A 25501-nucleotide genomic window follows, 5' to 3' on the forward strand; every position below is an offset into this window, starting at 1 on the left:
TGGCCTCCTCTGACAGGCCCCCCTCTCCTCCAATCGCTTCACTGAAGCAACAGAGGAGAGGGGGAAGGAGGGGACCCTCGCAATATACCTGCTATTGGACTGTCAGTACTGACAGACCAATAGCAGAAATTGCTGGCCAGGAACCGCTGCGATTTGGTCCCTGGTCAGCTTCAGGGATGCTCAGCTGTGCAGCACAGACGAGCTCAGTAAACGATCACAGTGCCCAGTGGCACTGTGACAGTTTAAAGACATCAGGTACATGTACCTGGTGATACGGCAAGTCAGCCCTCATGACCACGTTCATGTACCTGATATTACGGGATCGGGTTAAAGTAACATTAACTCTAGACATCTTTGCAGTTTACTGAGTGGTCGGAGAGGGTTCATTACTCATTGTCTTTTAAGAACAATGCCCATAATGAATGTATTCACTGTGCTGTATGTTTTAACAACTTTATTTGTACAAGTGATATTCAATAGGCTTTCCAATACAAAATCCACTTCCTATATTACCAGATTGCAGACCTTGGAGTTGCTGCCTTTACGAAATGGAGTAGCCTGACAAAGGAGGAGACTGCTCGGCAGCGGACTCGAACCAGAAATGACAGCACATTGAGAACAAAAAATGCTGGAACTTTAAGTTACATGGCTCCAGAACACTTGCAGAGTTTAAATGCAAGAGCTACAAAAAAATCAGATGTTTACAGTTTTGGAATTGTAATCTGGGTGATACTAACCAACAAGGAACCCTATGAAAGTAAGGCAACATTTTAGTTTGACTGTACGTCATGTAAACATTCCAAGAATATTTATCTTTCCTATCCTCCTGAGCAGCCATACACACACACACACACACACACACACACACACACACACACACACACACACACACACAAAAATACTAAATTCCTTATTCTCTTCTTAAAGTTCCCTCTTGCCTTCCTTATGTGCATTAGTATTAGTTAGGAGTTAAGGGTGAATGAGAGGGGGCATTTTTTTTTTTTTGTATTTTTTTTTTAATTTAATGGTGTAACTATTTAGTCATGACATAGGATAGCTTAGATTCTTTGTTTAGTACACCTTTTATTTTTGGAGAAACTAATTTCTTTGTAGGAGGAACTCCAGCACTCATGAAATATACAAATAAAAAAATCCAACTTTAATTTTGTATTAAAACCTTTCCAAGTGGGATACAAAAAAAGACATAAATATAAAACTGACGCACTGTCAGATACAAAAACGTTTGATATGTTATAAAGCATGCCAAACCAATAGGTTTTTGCAATTACTTTAATTAGAAAATTTTCCGTATTTCATACTGAAAAAGGCAGTCAAACATCTACCCCCCCCCCCCCTGTCTGCTTGGACACATACTAGTCCTGCTGTGTCCATGCATCATCACCTATGTCATGGACACACTTCCTTGATTGACAGCTGTGAGTGCAGGGTTCACAGCTGGAAGAAAAATCCTCCCACTGTCAGCTTGTGTCCTGCTACTGTCAGTGAGGACAAGCTGGGAGTTGTAGTTTTGCTAATGGTAGGGGAGATGTGAGCAGACAGTATACTGAGGGAGGGGGCCGAGACCTGCACAGTGAGGCCACGCCCCCTCCATTTGAGAGGAATTCAGACTAGTGAGCTAAATTAAAAGTGAAATAAAAAAATAAAGGTGCTAGACACATAAAAATTAGATGTACATGGTCAGGATTAGGTACTGAGTGACATAAAATAACTTTTTTTTTTTTTTTTTTTTTTTTTGGATCTGACAGGTATGCTTTAAAGCCTTTATGAAAGTATGAGAAAGGTCACCACCGAAATTGGCTGACTGTCCGCCCGAAAAACTCTATTTTCACAAACAGCTAGGACTTGTAGGAATTGCCCTGTCTACTTTAGACAGCAATGTATTTCCAAGCAGATTCTGCCAAAAGAATTGGCATGCCATTTCTTTTTATGAAGGCCATAATTAGGATATTCCTGGCAGTTTCCACCAGCGAAAATCCGCCATGTGATCATAGCCTTAAAATATATACAGCTGAAAATGTAACATCCACTCTCCTCTAAGGCAAGGACCTATGTATTACAGACAACCTCTGTCCTTAAAGTGGTACTCCGCCCCTAGACATCTTATCCCCTATCCAAAGGATAGGGGAGGGGATAAGATGTCTGATCGTAGGAGTCCTGCCGCTGGGGACCCCCGGGATCTCTCCTGCAGCACCCCCATTCCTCAGCACCACGGAGCGATACAGGGGATGGAGTATCGTGACGTCACAGCTCCGCCCTTTGAGACGTCATGCCCCGCCCCCTTAATGCAAGCCTATGGGAGGGGGCGTTGAGGAGGCAGGAAGTGACATCATGAGGGGCGGAGCCATGACGTTACAATACTCTGTCCCCTGTATCGCCGGTCATCAGCCACGGAGCGATCCTCACTGAGGAACAGGGGTGCTGCAGAAGAGATCGCGGGGGTCCCCAGTGGCGGGACCGCCAGGATAAGATGTATAGGGGCGGAGTACCCCTTTAACTCTTTTTTTAAAGGAGAACTCCCCCGCTGCTCTGAGTGCTGCTGATATCGCCATCCCATCCTACAGCCCCGGTCCTTCTTTTGGTGCCCCACATCGGCTAGTGATAGGCTGAGCTGCAGTGTCATGTATTGAACCCAGGCACTACTGTCACTGCAATTTTTATGTACCACCTTCTAAAATGTAACTTTTAATGATATGCATTAAACACACATTATATAAAAGCACTCACAGAAACCCCATATATAAAATATGTGATGGGCCCAAGCACCAGGAAGTAGGCTGGGCCCAGAGCCCTTTACATGTGTGACATGTTGGGCGGAAGGACAAAGGCAGTCTGGGATTGATGGGGTTGTAGTATAACAACATCTGAAGGCATCCTGTTTAAGAAGATACTGCCAGAAAGGGTCTGTTTACATTATGCAAAATGCATTAAGAGAACAGAGCCATGCTCGCCACCCTGCCTACTGACTCTAGCTCCACCTATAATTACTTCATCACAAGGGGTTAAGTGGAAGTCTGGCTACAGTATATCCAGTTATCTATAGTTCATAATAATAATTCATGCTGGGCAGGCCATATACGATGTATATCTCCTCCTCGGCATCAGCTGTGCACAGCTTAGCTCAGCCCGCTCTCAGTAAAGTGATGGGAGTCCTGGCTCCTGCGCTATGCACCGCTGAATTCTATACAGTTGGGGAGGTAACTTCTTAAAACAGTCTTTAATAGGCGAAAATCTTTGTTTTTATCTAGCACCCCCAAAGCATTCAGTGAGAATAATATTTTTTTATATGTATTGGGTAATTAATCACTACATAAATAGAATGTCATTTTTCTTGAAACATGTTCACATTGACCTAAGTCCCTTCTGTTTTCTTACCTATTATAGGTGTGAACAATTTAGAGTAGACATTAGTGGGTTAAGGATAGGGGTGTGTCTGTTATACACAGGTGTTTGCCTAAGAGAAGGGTGGATGTATATATTCGAAGTTGGTGGTAAGATGTCTTTTACCTTGATAAAGGCGTTATGAAATGTTCTGTTATGACTGGAGTTCCTCCTACAACGAAGTTTGTTTTTCCGTTCCTTACCACAATAGGGCTGTATGTCTGTCCAATGACCATGGAATGAATAGAGAGCTGTCTTTTTTATTTGGAGGGCTGTATATTATGTTTGCTTTGTTCTAACAAAGTACATCTAAAACTAATATTCCAACAGTGAGTGGATTAACAATATACAGAGCTATAATGAATGTCCTTTTATGTTGTCCTATTTTGTAGATGCAATTAATAGCGAACAATTATCGTTGTGTGTAACTGGCGGTGACCGACCCGATGTAGCAGAGAGTCTGCAGTGTGGCTTACAAGAAGCTTCAGATTTGATGGAGCAGTGCTGGAGAAAGACACCAGAAGAAAGACCTACTTTTCAAGGTGAGGCTTAAAAGTTCTAATGACTGTTTTCATTTTAGTTTATAGATTAAACTTAAAACAGAATATTAGCAAACCATTGTTTTTCACTGTACCAGTTTTTTTGCCCATATAATGCTTATTCACCCCAGTATTCCTGCAGTTTCATCAGCTTTATCCCAGCTCAGCTGCATTAATACAATTCATTACTCAGTGTTTTCCAACCAGGGTTACTGGGATGCTGCAAAAGCTGGAGGCACCCAAGTTGGAAAAAGCTTCTGTAGCTACTGGGTCATGGGATCACCAGTCAGACCACCAGAAAATGACATTCTATTATGTGTAACAGGAAGTTTTATGTCCTGTGTCAGATGACTTCCTGTGAACTACAGGATTATATAATCAACTATCGGAACTATAGTTTTTATTGCACTAGTTTAGGGTATAAAGAGATAGCAGTGTGCATCCCAATTTTATGCCTAAGTAAGCAATATAATGTTTAGCAATCTGAACTGACGCAACTTGTCGCGCTGTATTTGACCTACCGTATTTCCCTGAAATAACAGTTGGCTCTTATCAATATTAACTTTATATCTGGGGAAAGAACAGATTTTGACAGGACATCAAAAACTGCCTGAAGTTGGGTATCAGGTCTATTTAGATATTGTATGTCATCTGCAAAGCAGATGATCTTCACCTCCCCAGGACCCACCCTTATCCCCTCTGGTCATTGTAGGAAATATTGTGCTAATGGTTCTAATGCTAGATTAAAGAGGAGGGGTAAAAGTGGACACCCCTGCCTCATTCCTTTTTGTAGAGAAAAGAGATCCAATAAAGGACCTGGTAAATGTGTGCGTGACATAGGATTGGCATATAGAGCAGTCAGAAATGTAAAAGCGTCCCAGAACACCAGCCCTTGTCAACACCATCTACAGCCAGGCCCAGTTGACATTATCGGAAGCTTTTTCAGCATCTAATGTTAATAATGCTGGGACCTGGCTGGAGTAAGGCATGTCATCTTTATTCTATAGGTACATAAATTTAAAACAGTACCCAATTTATACTTGCAATCCACTGCTGAGGTAGCCGGAGGGCTTACCTCTCCTCTCCGTGGCTCTGTGATTGATAGAGCCTGGCTGGACTAGGCTTTATCAATCAAGTGCAGAGTACACTGTATAGATTTGTATGAGGAATCCTTTGATTCCTCCTAAAAGTCCCTGAAGGGACTAATAAAGAATAGAAAAGAAAAAAACACCCATTAACCCTTCCCTTTTGCCCCCCCCCCCTTTCAAGTTTTCCATATAAAAATATGTAAGCATAATAAAAATTAACATATTAGGTATTGCTGTATGCATTGTCTGAAATATTTATATCTAACTTTATTTTTCCCATACGGTTAATGTAATAACTAGAGATGAGCGAATTTACAGCGATTCGATTCACCACGAACTTCTCGGCTCGGCGGTTGATGACTTTAGCCTGCATAAATTAGTTCAGCTTTCAGGTGCTCTGGAAAAGGTGGATACAGTCCTAGGAGACTCTCCTAGGACTGTATCCACTTTTTTCAGCCCACCAGAGCACGTAAAAGCTGAACTAATTTTGCAGGCTAAAGTCATCAACCGCCGAGCCGAGAAGTTCGTGGTGAATCGAATCACTGTAAATTCGCTCATCTCTAGTCATAACCATAAAATAAAAAAGAAAACAGAATTGCGTTTTTTGTATCACATCATATCCCATATACATAAAATTATGTAAAAAGTGATCAAAAAGTCTGAGCAGTACCACATTGGTACAGCTAAAAATGACAGATCACAGTGCAAATAAGCCCTCATATAGCCCAATAAATACATTTAAAAAAAGTTATAAGGGTCAGTGGCAATTTTTTTTCTAAAGTTTAGAATTTTTAAAATTAGTAAATCATGATGCAAACTATATAAATTGGGTATTGTTGTAATTGTGCCGATCTAAAGTATCAAGATTACATGTTAGTTTGACTGCACATTGAATGGCACAAAAAAGAAACCACCCCAAATTTTCCAAATTGCCTGATTTTCTGTATTGGAGCATATGCTATAGAAAATGAATGAAGGCATTACAAAGTACAATTGGTCTTGCAAAAAACAAACACCTTTATATGGGTGTGAAAAATAAGAGTTATGGCTATTAAATGGCGAGAAGGAAAAAACTAAAGGGCAACAATGAAAATTTGCCTGGTCCATAAAGGGGTTATCCAACATAAGGTGACTTTAGTAATTAAAGCATTACTGTCCTTAGAATCAACTTTTCATTTAATACTTCCTTAAAACTAAGCATTTTCCTAATATACTTCATTAAAAAAATTGATTGCTAGAAATTTGTAAAAAATGGTTTTAAAAAAACTGCCCCTAGGGGTCTCTATCTATTTAACTTTGCAAACAAACCCTGGTAACCAAGTCCTTTTGGTTCAGCTACTAAATACTGTATTTTGTTCCATTTTTCTGAGGGTCGTGGGAGTAAGGGTGTGGTTATCTCCCTGCTTTGCCTCAGTGCAGTGTGTAATCTAGCTATCACCAGTGTGAACTGAACACCAATGAGATCCAGACAAGATGCAGACAGCTTACAGCCTTTTCAGAAGAAGAGAATTCCATGCACACTGACAAGCAATACAAGGCAGTGCTAATATTTATTTATATTAAAAATGGTTTCTCTTTGGTCATTTTATAAACTTGTGAGTGGGCACCATATAGGTTCTACATGGCTGCTTTAGGGTTAAAAAAAAACATGCACTTTGGGCACAACGCTTTTAAAAATGGAAAAATTATACATTTTCTGGCACAGAATGCAGTTTTTTTTTTTTTTTGTGTACTTGCACCATATAGGTTTACATGGCAACATTAGAGTTATAAAAAGCATGCACTTCAGGCACAAAGCATTACAAACGTAAACATTTTAATTTTTTTGTACAAAATGCAGGTATTTCTTGTGTACTTGCACCATATAAGTTTACATGGCTGCATTAGAGTTTATAAAAAGCATGGTCTTCAGGCACCAAGCTTTGCAAATGTAAAAATGTTTGTGCAGACCTCTTGGCAAGAGACAGGGGAGTAGGGAGGAAAGGAGCACCTGAAGAAAGCCCCCAGCCTCAAAAACAAGTAAAAAAAGACTGAGCATAGTGATACATAGATCAAAAGGTATTTTAAATGTAAAAACATTCATTTTAATATGCATACCAGTCTTAGGGCACATTACTACACTGACTTCTTTAACCCCTTAAGGACGGACCCATTTTTTAACCTTAAAGCGGTACTCCGGTGCTTAGACATCTTATCCTTATCCTTTGGATAGGGGATAAGATGCCTGATCGCGGGGGTCCCGCTGCTGGGGACCCCCGTGATCTTGCACGCCACACCCCGTTTATAATCAGTCCCCGGAGCGTGTTCGCTCCGGGTCTGATTACTGTCTCACAGGACCGGTGGCATGTGACCTCAAGGCTCCGCCCCATGTGACGTCACGCTCCGCCCTCCTCAATGCAAGCCTATGGGAGGGGGCGGCATAGCTGTCACACCCCCTCCCATAGACTTGCATTGAGGGGCGGAGCGTGACGTCACATGGGGGCGGAGGCGTGACGTCACACGCCACCGGCCCTGTGGTCGCTGGTAATCAGACCCGGAACGAACATGCTCCAGGGACTGATTATAAACTGGGTGCGGCGTGCAAGATCACAGGGGTCTCCAGCAGCGGGACCCCCGCGATCAGGCATCTTATCCCCTATCCTTTGGATAGGGGATAAGATGTCTAAGCGCCGGAGTACCCCTTTAACCCCTTAAGGACTGAGCCCTTTTTCTCAATTCTGACCACCATCTCTTTACAAATTAATAACTCGAAAATGCTTTTACCGAATATTCTGATTCTGATATTGTTTTTTCGTGACATATTCTAGTTTATTTTGGTGGTAAATTTTCGGCGTTACTTGCATCCTTTTTTGGAGAAAAATCCAAAAATGTCATGGCATGCTGAGAGTTGTAGTTTGGCAACATCTGGAGGGCTACCGTTTGGGCACCAATGTAACAGTGGTCTCCAAACTGTGACCCTCCAGATGTTGAAAAACTACAACCTCCAGCATGCCCAGGCAGCCTTTGGCTGTCTAAGCATGCTGGGAGTTGCAGTTTGGCCTTCCTAGTGGTTGCCACAGTAAAGATCACTTTACTTTCACTTTCATTCCCCCCCCACGTCGTTCCCTACCTCTGCCTGTCTAAATCAAAGATCGGGGGTCCCCACGCATCTTCTCCTCCAGGTACCGGCCTCCATCTTCTCCCCACATTCCCCATGACATCCAGGGGTGGGCAGAACGGGGGTTGCCATGGCAACCCACTGTCCTGCGCTGCCATTGGTCAGAATCAGTTCTGACCAATGGCAGGGGATAGTAGATCGCAGCACTGCAACCTCGCTCCTAGCCCTCAGGATGATCGGGGCTGTCACTGACAGCTTCGATCATCCCTATTTTCTGGGTGATCGGGTCACCAGAGACCCGATCAGCCCGGAATAGCAGAAAATCGCATGTCTGAATTGACATGCGATTTTCTGCGATCGCCAACATGGGGGGGGGGGGGGGTCGGGGGGGTCCCCCCTGGGCGATGTGTCGGGATTGCCTGCTGAATGATTTCCTTAAGGACTCAGGATGCAGGGGGTATGCATACGCCCGGCATCCTGAAGAGGTTAATGAACAGGCTCTTTTTTTTAAATTTGACATGTATCTCTTTAAATGCTAATAAAATTAGAACGCTTTTTCTGTGCAGAGCAATTCTGAGATTGTTTTTTCGTGACATATTGTACTTTATATAAGTGGTGCATTTTTGTTGACACATGCAGCATTTTTTTGTTACATAGTTACATAGTTAGTACGGTCGAAAAAAGACATATGTCCATCAAGTTCAACCAGGGAATTAAGGGGTAGGGGTGTGGCGCGATATTGGGGAAGGGATGAGATTTTATATTTCTTCATAAGCATTAATCTTATTTTGTTCCAGGAATGTATCTAATCCTGTTTTAAAGCTGTTAATTGTTCCTGCTGTGACCAGTTCCTGAGGTAGACTGTTCCATAAGTTCACAGTTCTCATGGTAAAGAAGGCGTGTCGCCCCTTGAGACTAAACTTTTTCTTCTCCAGACGGAGGGAGTGCCCCCTCGTCCTTTGGGGGGGTTTAACCTGGAACAGTTTTTCTCCATATTTTTTGTATGGGCCATTAATATACTTATATACGTTTATCATATCCCCCCTTAAACGTCTCTTCTCAAGACTAAACAATTGTAACTCCTTTAATCGCTCCTCATAGCTAAGATGTTCCATTCCCCATATTAGTTTAGTCGCGCGTCTCTGCACCCTTTCCAACTCCGCAGTGTCCCTTTTATGGACAGGTGCCCAAAACTGAACAGCATATTCCAGGTAAGGCCGTACCAATGATTTATAAAGGGGGAGTATTATGTCCCTGTCCCTTGAGTCCATGCCTCTTTTGATACATGACAATATCCTGCCGGCTTTGGAAGCAGCAGCCTGACATTGCATGCTATTCTGTAGTCTGTGATCTACAAGTACACCCAGATCCTTCTCTACCAGTGACTCTGCCAGTTTAATCCCCCCTAAGACATACGATGCATGCAGGTTATTAGTACCCAGATGCATAACTTTACATTTATCCACATTGAACCTCATTTGCCAAGTGGATGCCCAGACACTTAGTCTATCCAAGTCATCTTGTAACTTATGCACATCCTCTATAGACTGTACTGTGCTACAAAGCTTGGTGTCATCTGCAAAGATAGAAACAGAGCTGTTAATACCATCCTCTATATCATTGATAAATAAATTAAACAACAGCGGGCCCAGTACTGAACCTTGGGGTACACCACTAATAACCGGGGACCAATCAGAGTACGAATCATTGACCACCACTCTCTGGGTACGATCCATGAGCCAGTGTTCAATCCAGTTACAAACTAAAATTTCCAAACCCAAAGACCTTAACTTACCTGTCAGACGTCTATGAGGGACAGTATCAAATGCTTTAGCAAAATCCAGAAACACTATATCCACAACCATTCCTCTGTCAAGGCTTCTACTCACCTCTTCATAAAAGCAAATTAGATTGGTTTGACAACTTCTATCCTTAGTAAACCCATGCTGGCTATCACTTATAATACAATTATCCCCTATGTATTCCTGTATGTAATCCCTTATAAGTCCTTCAAACAATTTACCCACAATGCACGTTAAACTTACCGGTCTATAGTTTCCTGGGGAAGACCTAGAGCCCTTTTTGAAGATTGGCACCACATTCGCCTTGCGCCAGTCCCTTGGCACAATACCAGACACCAGAGAATCTCTAAATATCATGAACAGGGGTACAGATATTACTGTGAAAAACTTCTAAATATTGTGAAAAACTGGAAAATTTCTGGCCTTTCTGGTGATCTTATATTTATTATGTGGGTCAGAACGATTATGGTGATACCCATTTTATATAGCTTTCTATGTTTTTTCCTTTTCTGAGCAAAATTCTTTTTCTGCCATTCATTTTCCAACAACCGTAACTTTTTTATTTTTCGTATCGCGGTGCCGCCGTTCCCCTGTCAACATCATAGATGCCGTGATCAGGATTGATCACTGCATCTAGGGGGTAAATGCTGCCAGGACCAGCGTGATCATGGCTCCGGCGGGACTCCGGCCCACGGCAGCGCCGGAGATCGCTAGGACGTATGCATATGTCCAATTGCGCGAGCGTGTCGGGTGCTGGGACGTATGCATACGTCCTATAGCGGGAAGAGGTTAAATTTTCTTACTAATGACAGTAATGCTTTAAGGCCATACAGTAATGGACATGCTTACCAAGGATCTGTGCTTGTGTTGGTGGTAAATGGTCATGTCATGTGTCACCCATCACGCTGTTGGTTTGTTTTTGGAAACTGGCTACTTCTTGTCATTGCATAGCTATAAGGACTAAGTGTTGTCCTGGAAGTCCTGTGTGTTCTACTTGCAAACAGTTTATACCTGGTCCCATCTCCTGAAATGGAGAAAATGAGAAATAGCTCAATATCAATAGCAGCAGTGAGAGTACTAAAATTACCTTGTCACCACTTGTCACCATTGATTAGTGTATGCAATCCAAAGATTGCATGTAATAGTCCCCTATGGGGACTAAAAAATTTAATTGTGAAATTTTTTTATTAAAGAAATGTGAATAAACCTCTTTTTTTAATAAAAGGGTTTTCCATTTTTTAAAATAAAATGTTAACAAAAATAAACGTGGTACATTGCAGATGAAATTCCCAATATGGCATAATTTGCTTATTAATGTACGATTGTTTGGTAACTGTTACATAGGCGTGGATACAAAGTGTAGAGAAAGTATAGGTGTTGATACTAGGGATGTAAGAAAAAATCGATTATCGCGATTTTTCACTTGCCGATACTGAATCGATTCAAAATATTTTTGAATCGATTCTTTTAGTGATGTGGAATTTGTATCTCCTGATGCACAGAAGGCATGTCCCGGGCATCAGGAGATACAAGTTCCACATTTTGTCAGCCGGATCTGACACGGCGGCGGAGCTCTGGATGTATGGAGCGGGCTCCGACTCGTGCCCGCTCCATACTCTGCAGCCCCCGGCTGTTCTCACTAGCCGGGGGCAGCCGCTAGTATCCAGCATGCGGTGCTCTGCAGTGTGTATGGAGCGGACTCCCGACTCGTGCCCGCTCCATACTCTGCAGCCCCCGGCTGTTCTCAGCAGCCCCCGGCTGTTCTCAGCAGCCGGGGGCCGCCGCTAATAGCCAGCATGCGGCGATCGCCGCGGCTGGCTATCAACCTTTTAGATCGCCGCTGTCAAAGCTGACAGCGGCGTCTAAAGGGAGATGTGTATGCTCTCCGCGGCTCTGTCGTTGATAGAGCCTGGCTGGACCAGGCTCTATCAATGGATCGCAGATAAATGGAGTTCAATAGAACTCTATTCATCTGTCTGAGGAATCTAATGATTCCTAAAAGACTAATAAAGTGTACAAAAAAAAAAAAAAGTTTTAATAAAAGCGTAAAAGACATTGTTTTTTAGACAGAATCGGAATATATCGTGATTTATCGTCACCTAGACGGTATCGCGATATATCGGGATATATCGAATCGCCACACTGGTATCGCGAATCGAATCGCCAAATTCTTGGCGATTCCCACCCCTAGTTGATACTATTTGATGTTGACCTCTGCTATAGTTGTATTTACCAAATATTTTACCATTGTTAAATCACAGTGATGTGTTGCGATGTAATTTGATAAGAATAGTGTTGCATGCAGTTGCATTCTTTAGATTGAAACAACAGAAGGTGTTTTATGATGTTGTTTTGTTTTAGATTGTGAAAAGACTTTCAGGCCTGTATACTCTAAAAAATATGAACAGAATATAGAAAAGGATGTGGCTGCGATTCAGGTAAGATGAATTCCAGGCAGATTGATACAATTTGTGATATTTGTTATTTTAAAATTTATTAGTGCAAATAAAAATGTCTAGTAGGTGTGTTTATTAGATGATTTTCCCCTTGATAATGTATAATTGTGTAGTAAGGAATTTTTTTTATGAATGCAGGTTCAAAACTTTTTTTATTATTAATGGTGCCATATTCCATGTTTTTTTTTATTTTTTTGTGTGTCCTTTTTTGGGTGTCCTGTTTTCTTCAGCATTTTTAAACAGAATTTGTATAATTAGTCTAGCTGAAAAACAATTTTTATATTTCCATATCACATGGAATGTAAGAAAACAAGGGATAACAGAGCCTGGGTATTTTGGTTACAGGTAAACTAAACAGCAGTATGTAATGCCAAGTAGCAGCTGCAAAAGCAAATAATAGGGTGTATGAAAGAGAAATAAAAATCTATGATCCCAGTGTAATACTACTACTTTATAAATCCCTTGTAAGACATTTGAAATATAAAATTCAGTTTTGGGCTCTATGTTGTAAAAAGTTGTAAAAGCATGTGGGAGAGCAAGGGAGGCTTCAGATGTAGGTAGCTAGACTTTTAAATGGTAAGGGAGGTCAATTTAATAATAGGCTGCTAACAAATCTGTCTTGTTCCGGTTGGAAAATTGCCTAACTGGGCAGATGGGAATCCGTGAAAGGCCTCTAAAGATGCAAAACTGTGTTTTTTGTTTTTTTTGCCCCAACATATTTTTTGATTTTTGCCGTTTATTTTATTTATTGACACGTGTGAATTTACGCTTACAGCAGTTAATGGGGTTATCTTTCATAATTTGGCTCTGGGGAGCACAGTCAAAGGGATTCCCAGGGACTGCAGGGACTCCAAAGACCAGTACCTTGAGAGTAGTCTCTGCAACAGCTGATTCCACAGCAGAAGACACATAGGGGGAGATTTATCAAAACCTGTCCAGAGGAAAAGTTGCTGAGTTGCCCATAGCAACCGATCAGATCACTTCTTTCATTTCTGACAAGGCCTCTAAAAAATAAATAAGCCATCTGGTTGCTAAATTTAGATAAGTGTGTTTTATGTATAATACATCCAAATCACTTAGAGCATTGCATAGTACTTACTGGCTTAAAGGGGTACTCTGGTGAAAACCTTTTTTCTTTTAAATCAACTGGTGCCAGAAAGTTAAACAGATTTGTAAATTACTTCTATTGAAAAATCTTAATCCTTCCTGTACTTATTAGCTGCTGAATACTACAGACGAAATTCTTTTCTTTTTGGAATTCTCAGTGCTCTTTGCTGACGTCATAATAATAATAATAATAATAACTCTTTATTTATTGTTGTCCTTAGTGGGATTTGAACCCAAGGCCCCAGCACTGCAAGGCAGCAGTGCTAACCACTGAGCCACCATGTTGCCCTTAGCATACCTCTGCTATGCACGGTTGCTAAAATGGACAGAGATGTCAGCAGAGAGTACTGTGCTCGTGATGTCATCAGTGTTCCAAAAAGAAAGGAATTTCCTCTGTAGCATTCAGCAGCTAATAAGTACTGGAAGGATTAAGATTTTTTAATAGAAGTAATTTACAAATATGTTTAACTTTCTGGCACCAGTTGATTTAAAAGAAAAAAAGGTTTTCACCGGAGTACCCCTTTAAAGTACACAAATGACTTGAGTCTGCTGATTGACTGTACAGTATACACTCCTGATGGTCTCACCACAGTTTATCTACAAATTTTAGAAATCGTACCCTAAACCAAGTGCCCTTATTCAAAGGATGGCATCTTTACAGCTAGATTGTGATGCAGAGCCTCCCAGTATCCCAAGAGGTAAGAATTTTCACTACATATAATACTGCTATAAGATAACCTTAATTGTATAAGGCTTACACAAGCAGTCTAGTGGTGTTGTTTGTTTGTATTTTTTTTTTTTTTTTATTCAAACAATTTTATTAGTTTATCAAATAGCATGAAATATAACAGTACAGCATGCAAGCTGTATATAACATAGTGATAAAGTCATCAATTATCTAAGTGTAAAAACAGCAGAATAGGAATGGCCTGGTCTCAAGCCGTCTCAACATGAAGCCTGGGAATCTGGAGAGGGGAAGGACGGGATGGGAGAAGAAATGGGAGGGGAGGGGGGGGGGTTGAAAGGAAAATACACTAGGTTCGAAATAGCAGGCAAACAAGAAAGAAGGTGCAGCAACGGGGTACTGAAACAGAGTAAGCAGAACAGTCCCTAACCCGAACTATGTGGATGTCCTGGAAGGGCAGTGGGGAGAGGAAAGCCAACTACGCCAAAGTTTATGGAACGGAGCGATCTGGGAGTTAGCCAAGGCGTACGATTTCTCATAACTGCAAGTAAGATTAACCATGTTAAACAATTCTGACAGGGAAGGAACCTCCTGAGAGCGCCATCTTCTGGTGATCAAGAGCTTGGTCGACATAGGGATGTGGGCAATAGGGGAGCGCACATGGGTGGGAAGTCTATGCAGGTTCAGGAATAGAAGGGCAAGGCTTGGGGGAAGCGTAAAGTCGGGTCCCACCAGTCCAGTTAAAGTCAAGCAGACCCCATTCCAGAGAGAAAGAAGCCTTGGACAGTCCCACAGCAAGTGCAGCAGAGTACCACGTTGACCACAGTTCCTCCAACAGAGGGCAGAGCAGTCTGGGTTGATAAGATTGAATCTCGAGGGAGTGAAATACCAACGGTAAATTGTTTTAAGTACTGCTTCCTATGATTGGTTGAGCGAAACAAACTGCGGGACTGTCACAAGGCTAGCTGCCATTGTTCTTCAGTGAACGTTTCCCCAAGATCATTTTCCCATTTCGCCATGCACGGGAGTTTGGTAAACCCCAGACGGTCTCCCAACAAATCGTAGAACTGTGTAATACGCCTCTTGGAACTCAGAGAATTCTGAAAGAAGGCTAATGTACGTGGAGGGATTAGGATATTGTTAATGAACTCAGGAGTCAAAGCACTCCGAACCTGAAGCCCCTTATAAAAGTCTGTGTGCGGTAGGTCGAATTTCTCAAGCAAGTATGGGAAATATATGGAGTGATTATCGTCAACCAGGTCACCTAGAGTCCGTATGCCTTTGCGAGTCCAAGAATTTGGGGTAAAGTCAGAGATGTAATGTGTAAGAAAATCCAATGGGACCTCACCCAGTGGGACTCTCCCTTTGTTGGCCACTAGAGATGAGCGAACTTACAGTAAATTCGATTCGTCACGAACTTCTCGGCTCGGCAGTTGATGACTTTTCCTGCATAAATTAGTTCAGCCTTCAGGTGCTCCGGTGGGCTGGAAAAGGTGGATACATTCCTAGGAGACTCTTTCCTAGGAATGTATCCACCTTTTCCAGCCCACCGGAGCACCTGAAGGCTGAACTAATTTACGCAGGATAAGTCATCAACTGCCGAGCCGAGAAGTTTGTGACGAATCGAATTTACTGTAAGTTCGCTCATCTCTATTGGCCACCTGCTTGAGAAACCGTGTCCACACAGCATCGGAAACATTAATGGATGATAGGTGGGAGGTGCGGGGTGGAGAAGGACTACCCTGAGCTATTACAAGTAGACGAGACTTGAGAGAGAGCGGTAGAGATGCAGTTTCTTCCACTTCAAGCCATCGCTTGTCACCACTATTGGACCACCAGTGGAGGAGTTGATCTAAGATACATGCCCGATAATAGTCCTCGACATGCGGCATGTCCCGCTTGTTGTTTGTTTGTTTTTTGTTTCTTTTTAGTATAATGGTAGACTTACACATAATCACTTCCTTTTCAACCTGTCCTATGAAGACAATGAGACAATCTGTAGATCATACTTAATTGAAAATATGTTTCTCTGGTGCCCTCCCTGATTAGACACAGCCACTGCTTGATTTATTTTCTATGGGGCCACTGAACTTTTCTGAGCACTGGTGGTGCACTCCATTTATTGTGGAGATCTTGGGATCTCTTTGTGTCCCAGAGATTAGAACCTGACCGATCACCTTGTTATCCCCTTACCTATGAGAATAGCAAGCTGAAATAAAGATACGCCTTTAACCCCTTAAGGACTCAGGGTTTTTCCGTTTTTTGCACTTGCGTTTTTTTCCTTCTTACCTTTAAAAAATCATAATTCTTTCAATTTTGCACCTAAAAATCCATATGATGGCTTATTTTTTTGCGCCACCAATTCTACTTTGTAATGACATCGGTCATTTTACCCAAAAATCTACAGCAAAATGGAAAAGAAAATCATTGTGCAACAAAATTGAAGAAAAAGCACCATTTTGTAAATTTTGGAGGCTTCCGTTTCTACGCAGTACATTTTTCCGTAAAAATTACACACTCTTTATTTTGTAGGTCCATACCATTAAAATGATACCCTATTTAAATAGGTTTGATTTTGTCATACTTCTGGGAAAAAATCAAAACTACATGCACGAAAATTTATATGTTTAAAATTGTCATCTTCTGACCCCTATAACTTTTTTATTTTTACATGTACGGGCCGGTATGAGGGCTCATTTTTTTGCGCTGTGATCTGAAGTTTTTAATGAATTTTTTCATGATGATATAAAAAGTGACCAAAAATACGCTATTTTTGATTTTGAATTTTTTTTTGGCGCGTATGCCATTGACCGTGCGGTTTAATTAATTATATATTTTTTATAATTCTGACATTTCTACACGCGGCGATACCACATATGTTTAATTTTATTTACCCTTTTTTATGGGAAAAGGGGGGTGATTCAAACTTTTATTAGGGAAGGGGTTAAATGATCTTAACTTTTTTTTTTATTGGGGCAATAACACTGCACACACACAATCTTTTACATTGATCATTGTTATCTTATAGGATAAAATTGATCAGTGATTCTGCCACTTGACTGCTCATGCCTGGATCTCAGGCACTGAGCAGTCATTCGGCGATCGGACACACAGGAGGAAGGTAGGGGCCATACTTGTGTGTTTCAGCTGTTTGGAATGCCACCATTTAACCAAGGTGGTCCCGAACAGCTGACTGAGCTAGCTGGGAGTAGCTCACTTTAGACGCGGCGATCAACTTTGAACGCCGCATCTAAAGGGTTAATAGTCAATGGCTCGGGACCTGTGGCTAATAGTGCGCGGCACTGATCGCAATGCCGCGCACTATTAGCCACAGGTCCTGGGCCATTGTTTGAGGCTGGGCCCGACCCACTATTATAGATAGGGAGCGGACTCGGGGCATACAGGTATGTCCTGAGTTCTTAAGTGGTTAAAGCATTGCTGTAATTAAAAACAACTTTTGACATGTCAAACAGACCCTAAGACGTGCAGCGATGATGAGTTATTAGCTGAGGAAGCAGGTGGCATTGTGCTTTACTCCCCGGCCACTGAGAGATCCGTCTGTTTCTCTGCATAAGTCTATGCAGAGAAATGTACAGATCTCTCTGCTGGCCAGGGAGTGGAGCATACAGTCACGGCTGTAAATGTTGGCACCCCTGAAATTTTTCAGGAAAATGAAGTATTTCTCACAGGAAAGGATTGCAGTAACACATGTTTTGCTATACACCTGTTTATTCCCTTTTGTGTGTATTGGAACTAAACAAAAAAAGGAGGAAAAAAGCAAATTGGACATAATGTCAAACCAAACTCCAAAAATGGTCTGGACAAAATTATTGGCACCCCTAACTTAATATTTACTTGCACACCCTTTGGAAAAAATAACTGAAATCAGTTGCTTCCTCAAACCATCAATAAGCTTCTTACACCTCTCAGCCGGAATGTTGGACCACTCTTCCTTTGCAAACTGCTCCAGGTCTCTCTTATTGGAAGGGCACCTTTTCCCAACAGCAATTTTAAGATCTCTCCACAGGTGTTCAATGGGATTTAGATCTGCAGTCATTGCTGGCCACTTCAGAACTCTCCAGCGCTTTGTTGCCATCAATTTCTGGGTGCTTTTTGATGTATGTTTGGGGTCATTGTCCTGCTGGAAGACCCAAGATCTCAGATGCAAACCCAGCTTTCTGACACTGGGCTATACAGTGCAACCCAAAATCAATTGGTAATCCTCAGGTTTCATGATGCCTTGCACACATTCAAGGCACCCAGTGCCAGAGGCAGCAAAACAACTCCAAAACATCACTGAACCTCCACCATATTTCACTGTAGGTACTGTGTTCTTTTCTTTGTAGGCCTCATTCCATTTTCGGTAAACAGTAGAAAGATGTGCTTTACCAAAAAGCTCTATCTTGGTCTCATCTGTCCACAAGACATTTTCCCAGGAGGATTTTGGCAAAATGCAGTCTTGCTTTTTATGTCTCTGTGTCAGCAGTGGGGTCCTCCTGGGTATCCTGCCATAGCGTTTCATTTTATTTAAATGTGGACGGATAGTTCGCGCTGACACTGATGCTCCCTGAGCCTGCAGGACAGCTTGAATATCTTTGGAACTTGTTTGGGGCTTCTTAGCCACCATCCGGACTATACTGCGTCGACACCTTTCATCAATTTTTCTCTTCTGTCCACGCCCAGGGAGATTAGCTACAGTGCCATGGGTTGCAAACTTCTTGATAATGTTGTGCACTGTGGACAAAGGCAAATCATGATCTCTTGAGATGGACTTGTAACCTTGAGATTGTTGATATTTTTCCACAATTTTGGTTCTTAAAGGGGTACTCCGGTGAAAACCTTTTTTCTTTTAAATCAACTGGTGCCAGAAAGTTAAACATATTTGTAAATTACTTCTATTAAATCTTAATCCTTCCAGTACTTATTAGCTGCTGAATGCTACAGAGGAAATTCCTTTCTTTTTGGAACACTGATGACCTCACGAGCACAGTGCTCTCTGCTGACATCTATGTCCATTTTAGCAACCGTGCATAGCAGATGTATGCTAAGGGAAGCATGGTGGCTTAGTGGTTGGCACTGCTGCCTGCAGTGCTGGGGCCTTGTGTTCAAATCCCACAATAAATGAAGACTTATTATTATTATTATTATTATTATTATTATTATTATTATAATAACATCAGCAGAAAGCACTGTGCTCGTGATTTCATCAGAGAGCATTCCAAAAAGAAAAGAATTTCCTCTGTAGTATTCAGCAGCTAATAAGTACAGGAAGGATTAAGATTTTTTAATAGAAGTAATGTAAAAATCTGTTTAACTTTCCGGAGCCAGTTGATTTAAAAGAAAAATGGTTTTCACCGGAGTACCCCCGTAAGTCCTCAGACAGTTTTCTGCTCCTCTTTCTGTTGTCCATGCTTAGTGTGGCACACACAGACACACAATTCAAAGACTAAGTGAACTTCTCTCCTTTTTATCTGCTTTCAGGTGTGATTTTTATATTGCCCACACCTGTTACTTGCCCCAGGTGAGTTTAAAGGAGCATCACATGCTTGAAACAATCTTATTTATCCACAGTTTTGAAAGGGTGCCAATCATTTTATCCAGCCCATTTTTGGAGTATGGTGTGACATTATGTCCATTATTTTGACATTATGACATTATTTTCCCTCCTTTTTTTGGTTTAGTTCCAATACACACAAAGGGGATAAACATGTGTATAGCAAAACATGTTTTACTGCAATCCTTTTCTTTGAGAAATACTTAATTTTCTTGAAAAAATTTAGGTGTACCTACATTTACGGCCATGACTGTATGTAGCCCACTTCCCTGACTAATAACTTACAATTGCAGCTCGTCTAAGGAGTGAGACCTGATGGGATAAATAACTTTTGACATGCCATGATCGACATGTCAAACATTGTTTTTGACAACAGTAACACTTTAAATTAAGGCCAATTAAATTACTGCAGTAATTTAGTTTGTGTTTTTTTTTTTTTTTTGCTACAATTTGATGAAGTTCTCTTCTGTCCCTCTCATCAAGCTTTCACTTTCAACCACAGCTACTTCTGTCTGCAGGTATTTTGCTTGTCTTTACATATTAAGATGTGATCAAGGAAACAGAAAATCTTGACACACCCATCAACTTGGCAACTCTTGTCACAGAGGCCTCTACCGGGCATGCTCCAACAATCATTGCTTAAAGATGTGGAAAACTCGGCACTCCAACCCCAGAGTATCTCGATTTACCTCCACTTGGGAGATTTATTCAGACATAAAGATAGAAAAAGAAGGACGGCATTAAGTTGTTTGTATCTTAATGCCAGAATAAATCTCCCTGTTGTAATTTTACTTTGCTGGACTACATCGTTTTGTTCATGCATCAACAATTATTCCCTTGCATAACGCATTCCCCTGTCAACGCTATAAACTTATAAACAGATTATTAGAGTAGCACAAGTAATAAAGTTTATCAACAGCGATATAAGGTACATGACTAAGGAAAAAGGGGGCATTACCAGGGATGGTAGGTGGTTTAGGAAGAGTTTAACTTCACCTTGTAAGAATACGGGTGTTTATTTTCTCCAAACCCTGTAAAGGCAAGTGGCCAGTTGGCAAAAACTGAAGTGTTTCCATCTCTTCCTGTGCCAGTCTCTACAACAAAAGCCATAGTCACTTGTAGATGGTTAGTGAAGAGAACTGCTTCATCCATATTCCTCATAATCAAATCAGAAAAAGAATGAATGCTCCAACTGTGAATAAAACTGCAACAAATCTCCCTCCAAATCTTCTTGGACAAATTGTCATTCCAGATCAAAATTGAATGTGATGAAGCAGTGCATTGTAAGGAAAGAAACCTTAGTGTACCTGTTGTGGGTACTGTCAAATAAATCAGGCAGCAATCACATTGCAACCAGGATGTGTGAAATGCACCATAAACATCTCCCATTACACATCAGACATTAAATACACAAATGTTTCCATGTTACATTGTTCTACTACTGAAAGACCGCAACCACCACCAGTATCATGATGCTTCCATTATACATGGGTGGGAGATAGACCTTTCCTCACATCTATTAGACATTTAGCATTCACTGTCTAAAGGTCATTTAAAGAGGTCAGACTCTGTTTTATCTCATTTTAAAATGAAATACAGAATAAACCTTTTCGAAGAGTGTATATATTATTTAAGCATATGTCTAAGATTTTTCTTTCTTCCTTTAGATGAACCACTATCTCTACACAGCTCCTTAGGTGTGTATCATGAACATGTAAATGAGACATTATTTACTCCTCGTGGTAATGAGCCAGAAGAATGTGAGGAAGGAAAATGTGATGACTTTTTAGAGAGAAAACTGCAAGAAGAAATGAATTACCATCGGACAGGAAGTCGGATTGATAATATGACAAGCGTTTCTAATTCTTTACCATTAAGTGAATTGAGAAGCAGGAAAGTGTTCAGTGAAGCAAACGAAAGGAATTCTACTCCAGTGGCTCCTTACCCTGTAAACACACCTTTTAGCAGCAGCAATGAACCATCAGCCAATGTATTTCCACCGCACTACTTACAAAGCCCAGGTATTTTCCACACAGCTAACAGACCTGTGGATTACCATCAGCCAATTGAACCTCGAAGTTTGTATATTCCAATGACTTATCCTATGTGGAATACACTGCCATCTCCACAAAGCTTTCAGAATTTGTATACTCCTGACAATTCTGTTCCATTTGATTCCACTAAGCTGCCAGTTGCAGAATCAGGAAAACCAAATATGTATTCACCGCCTCTAGACCGTACATATAATGGTGCTGTGGGCCATCCACTGGGTAAGTTTCTTTTCCTAGTTGTGGACAGACTGCCTGAAAAGTATGTGAAAAATCTAGTTTCTTAATAGTTTTTTTTTTTTTTTTTTAGTTTATTGCAAGATGTAAATTTATAAATATGTATGTATGCGTACGTGTGTGTGAGTTAGAGGGCAAAATAGAAAAAAGAGCACGTGTTACATGGATGTGCAGAGCAGAGGAAAAAATTTCTGGAGTTTTAAGATATGTTCATAAAGTTCTTATATTTAACCCCTTAACAACCTCGGACGTATTTTTACGTCTGTGGCCGGCTCCAGTGATATAACGCGCGGTGACCACGTGTCATATCAGGTCGTTCCCGGCATGAAACTGAAGCCGGGACCCTGGGCTAATAGCGCGTGGCAGTGTTTGCGGTGCCACGTGCTATTAACCCTTTAGACGAGGCGTTCAAAGTTTAATGCCGCATCTAAAACGAAAGTAAAAAATTCCCGGCTGCTCAGTGGGGCTGATCAGGACCACCGCAGTGAAAATGCGGTGTCCCGGTCAGCTAGGACGCAGCGAAGGGTCACTCCCCTTCCTCCGGCGCGTCCGATCGGCGATTGATTGCTCCAAGCCTGAGATTCAGGCTTGAGCAATCGACCGCCGATAACACTGATCAATGCAAAGCTATGACTTTGCAGTGAACAGTACTGGAAATCAGTGTATGCAATGTTACAGCCCCCTATGGGGGCAATAACATTGAAAAAAAGTGTAAAAAAATAAAAAAAATAAAAAATAAAAGTTCATAAATGTTTTTCCCATTTAAAAAAAACATGTAAATAAAAATAAATATAAACATATATGGTATCGCCACGTGCGTAAATGTCCGAACTATAAAAAAAAATCATTAAACCGCAGGGTCAATGGCGTACGCGCAATAACATTTCTAAGTCCAAAATAGCGTATTTTTGGTCACGTACATCGCGATCAGACACATACCCCTTATCCTGTGGATGGGGGATACGTTTTAAATAGTTAGATAACCTCTTTAAGAGCAAAAATGCCTTTGGTAGTTGGTAAGAAGGGAAGAACCCAAATAAGGACCAAAGTGTCTTACCAAAAGAGGACAACAAAGCGTACCGTTTCTCATTGTGAAACCTGCTCCACACAAACTGGTCTGTGCATTTATATACCATACCATACCTCCTTAGAATACACTCCTTCCCTTGTTAGCCCTGCTTTGTGCCAAGGTAACAAAGAACAATGTAGAGTATTGCCAAATCCATTTACTTTTATGCAGTACACGTAGTCTGATAGGGACTACGGGAGATTTATCAAAACCTATGTAGAGGAATAGTGGTGTAGTGGCCCATAGCAACCAGATTGCTTTGTTCATTTTTCACAGGTCTCTATAAAAATGAAACAAGCAATCTATGTTCTTCCCTCATTCATGAAGTTGACATTTTATCCCAAAAAGCTACCTGGAATGACAGGTACACTTTTTAAGGAAGCAAGTTCTTTTTTCACATTTAATAACCATGGTTTGTGTTGTTTCAGGCATAGATGTAAACCCTATGTTCTCCAAGGGAAACTTTGGGTATTCACAAGTATATAATCCAGGTAAATGTTGTTTCTGTTGTTTTTTCCTTTTTTCAAATCACTGGCCAAGGTGTACTATTGTAGTCATTCTCATGTTTGAATTTCATCCCTCAGATTTACTCACTTGGCACGCTTCTCAGGAAAACTAGCACACAAATAAAATATAGCACATTGGGGGACATTTATACTAGTTTGCTTTGGTAAGCAAGTTCTGGAGTTATTTTATTTTTTCTTTAGTTTTTCTTATGTGCTACATACTTATCATACTCTCACAGGGGGCTAATAAATTTGGAGCACATAGGAAAAACAAAAAAGTCGCAGCTGAGACTTTTGTGAGACTTTTTTTTTGCGACTTTTTAAATTTGCTCACGTAAAGGAGTTTTGTACTCCAGGTCAGACCTGGAGTAGACTTGCGACTTTTTGTAAGAGGTTTGCGACTATTTATTTATTTATTTTTTGCCTATGTGCAACTTTTGCACATAATAAATATCTGACCACTGCAAAGTGAAAACTGAAATTTGCTTAGGTAAGGCTGTTTGTAACTTTTTGCTTACTCACAAAAGTCGCACAAAAAGTGCTTAGGCGCTTTTGCGACTTCTTGTACAACTTTTGTAGGCACAAAAAAGGCTCAAAATACCTTGATAAATGTTCACCATTGTGTTCCAATAGGGTTTAAACAAACAGATAAATTATAGTACAAAAGAATCCACAGTAATTTCCCCTACCTTCACAATTCTTTTGAACTTTTCTGACCATTTTAAGATTTGTCAAAAAAAAAAATCTTTTTTGTCTAGGTCTCAATAATTATATGTAAGGTTTTATTTAAAACATGCCCACTTTATTGAATTAAAGTTGCAAGTTATATTATTGTTCGGATTGCAGGCTCGCAAAATGTGTGCAAAACTGAGGCACTAAAGCAGACCCTAAACTGTTGGGATGGAAAAAAAGGAAATCTTGGCCACAGTGTCACTTCTGCTATTTGCTGCAGTAAGGGTGGATTTACATATGGCATATTTTTATGCCATGGACAAATCTGCCTCAAAATCTTCTTGAATGTGGATTTCGTCTTTTGCAGTGCTACAGGTCAAAAACAAGTCTTCAACAAAATATGTTGTAAATGAATTTGTCTTAGAGAAATGTGAATCCCACTTTAATTGCTTTGAAGTTATGACGACCACTGCTCCCAAATATTGATATTTTTAAGAAGTGTTCTGATATTCATGTTGAACTGTTTTCTTTAGCCTACATGTAGTTGTCAGAAATATAACTCATATTAATTCCTTTATCTTTCTCAAAGCCACATTTAAACATTATCCTTCTTTAGTATAAATCTTTTAGAGAAGATTGATCAATGGAAAACTGATTTGATGTGACTGGGTTAAATAGAGAAATAACAACATGTAATTTGTGTAAGACAAAACCCTACAACTTAGCAAAACGTTTCAGAACTTCACTGTGGGTGTATATTTGGGTGCTATCAGTTGACAAGCAGATTACACCATCCTTTACATCAAGACTAATCCTGAAGACAAATAAAATTTAAAGTGCATCTTAAGGTTAAGCAAAAAAAAAAAAAAAAAAAAAAAAAAACTGCCAACACTTAGAGGATACATGCCATACCCTCAGGCCACAATGCTTCTCCCCTGTGATGTCATGCCCACTCCTTGTTTGACACACACAGCCCTCCTTCCAGCAGCGAGTTGTGTGAAGATCCCATGCATGTGTCATGAATGGGGATAGCAACACAATTGCTGTGAGTCTGGCATGTTAGGAATCAGACCCGAACCACTGGGCATGCGCCACAACTACCACTCATGGTGCACTCACAGAATATCTCTGTCAAGCGAGCAGGGTGTGTCAATCAAACATGGAGTGGGCATGATGTCACAGGGGAGAAGTGTTGTGGCCTAAGGGCACAGCTGACTTTTATGACACTCTAGTTCCCGTAAA

At 40.9% G+C, this 25501-nt stretch overlaps 1 protein-coding gene across 3 annotated transcripts in view; it reads left to right on the top strand.

The window, feature by feature from the left end:
• The window catches only part of RIPK1 (receptor interacting serine/threonine kinase 1), a 64925-nt gene that overhangs the window by 31915 nt on the left and 7509 nt on the right, over nt 1-25501 (top strand). For all 3 annotated transcript variants that reach the window (XM_056521051.1, XM_056521052.1, XM_056521049.1), the window contains 6 exons: nt 517-757; nt 3792-3941; nt 12287-12363; nt 14099-14186; nt 21395-21997; nt 23510-23572. In XM_056521051.1, coding sequence (XP_056377026.1) covers nt 517-757; nt 3792-3941; nt 12287-12363; nt 14099-14186; nt 21395-21997; nt 23510-23572 — 1222 coding nt within the window. The remainder of the gene's footprint in view (nt 1-516; nt 758-3791; nt 3942-12286; nt 12364-14098; nt 14187-21394; nt 21998-23509; nt 23573-25501) is intronic.

The sequence above is a fragment of the Hyla sarda genome, chromosome 5 (genome assembly GCF_029499605.1).
Source record: "Hyla sarda isolate aHylSar1 chromosome 5, aHylSar1.hap1, whole genome shotgun sequence".
Taxonomy (NCBI): domain Eukaryota; kingdom Metazoa; phylum Chordata; class Amphibia; order Anura; family Hylidae; genus Hyla; species Hyla sarda.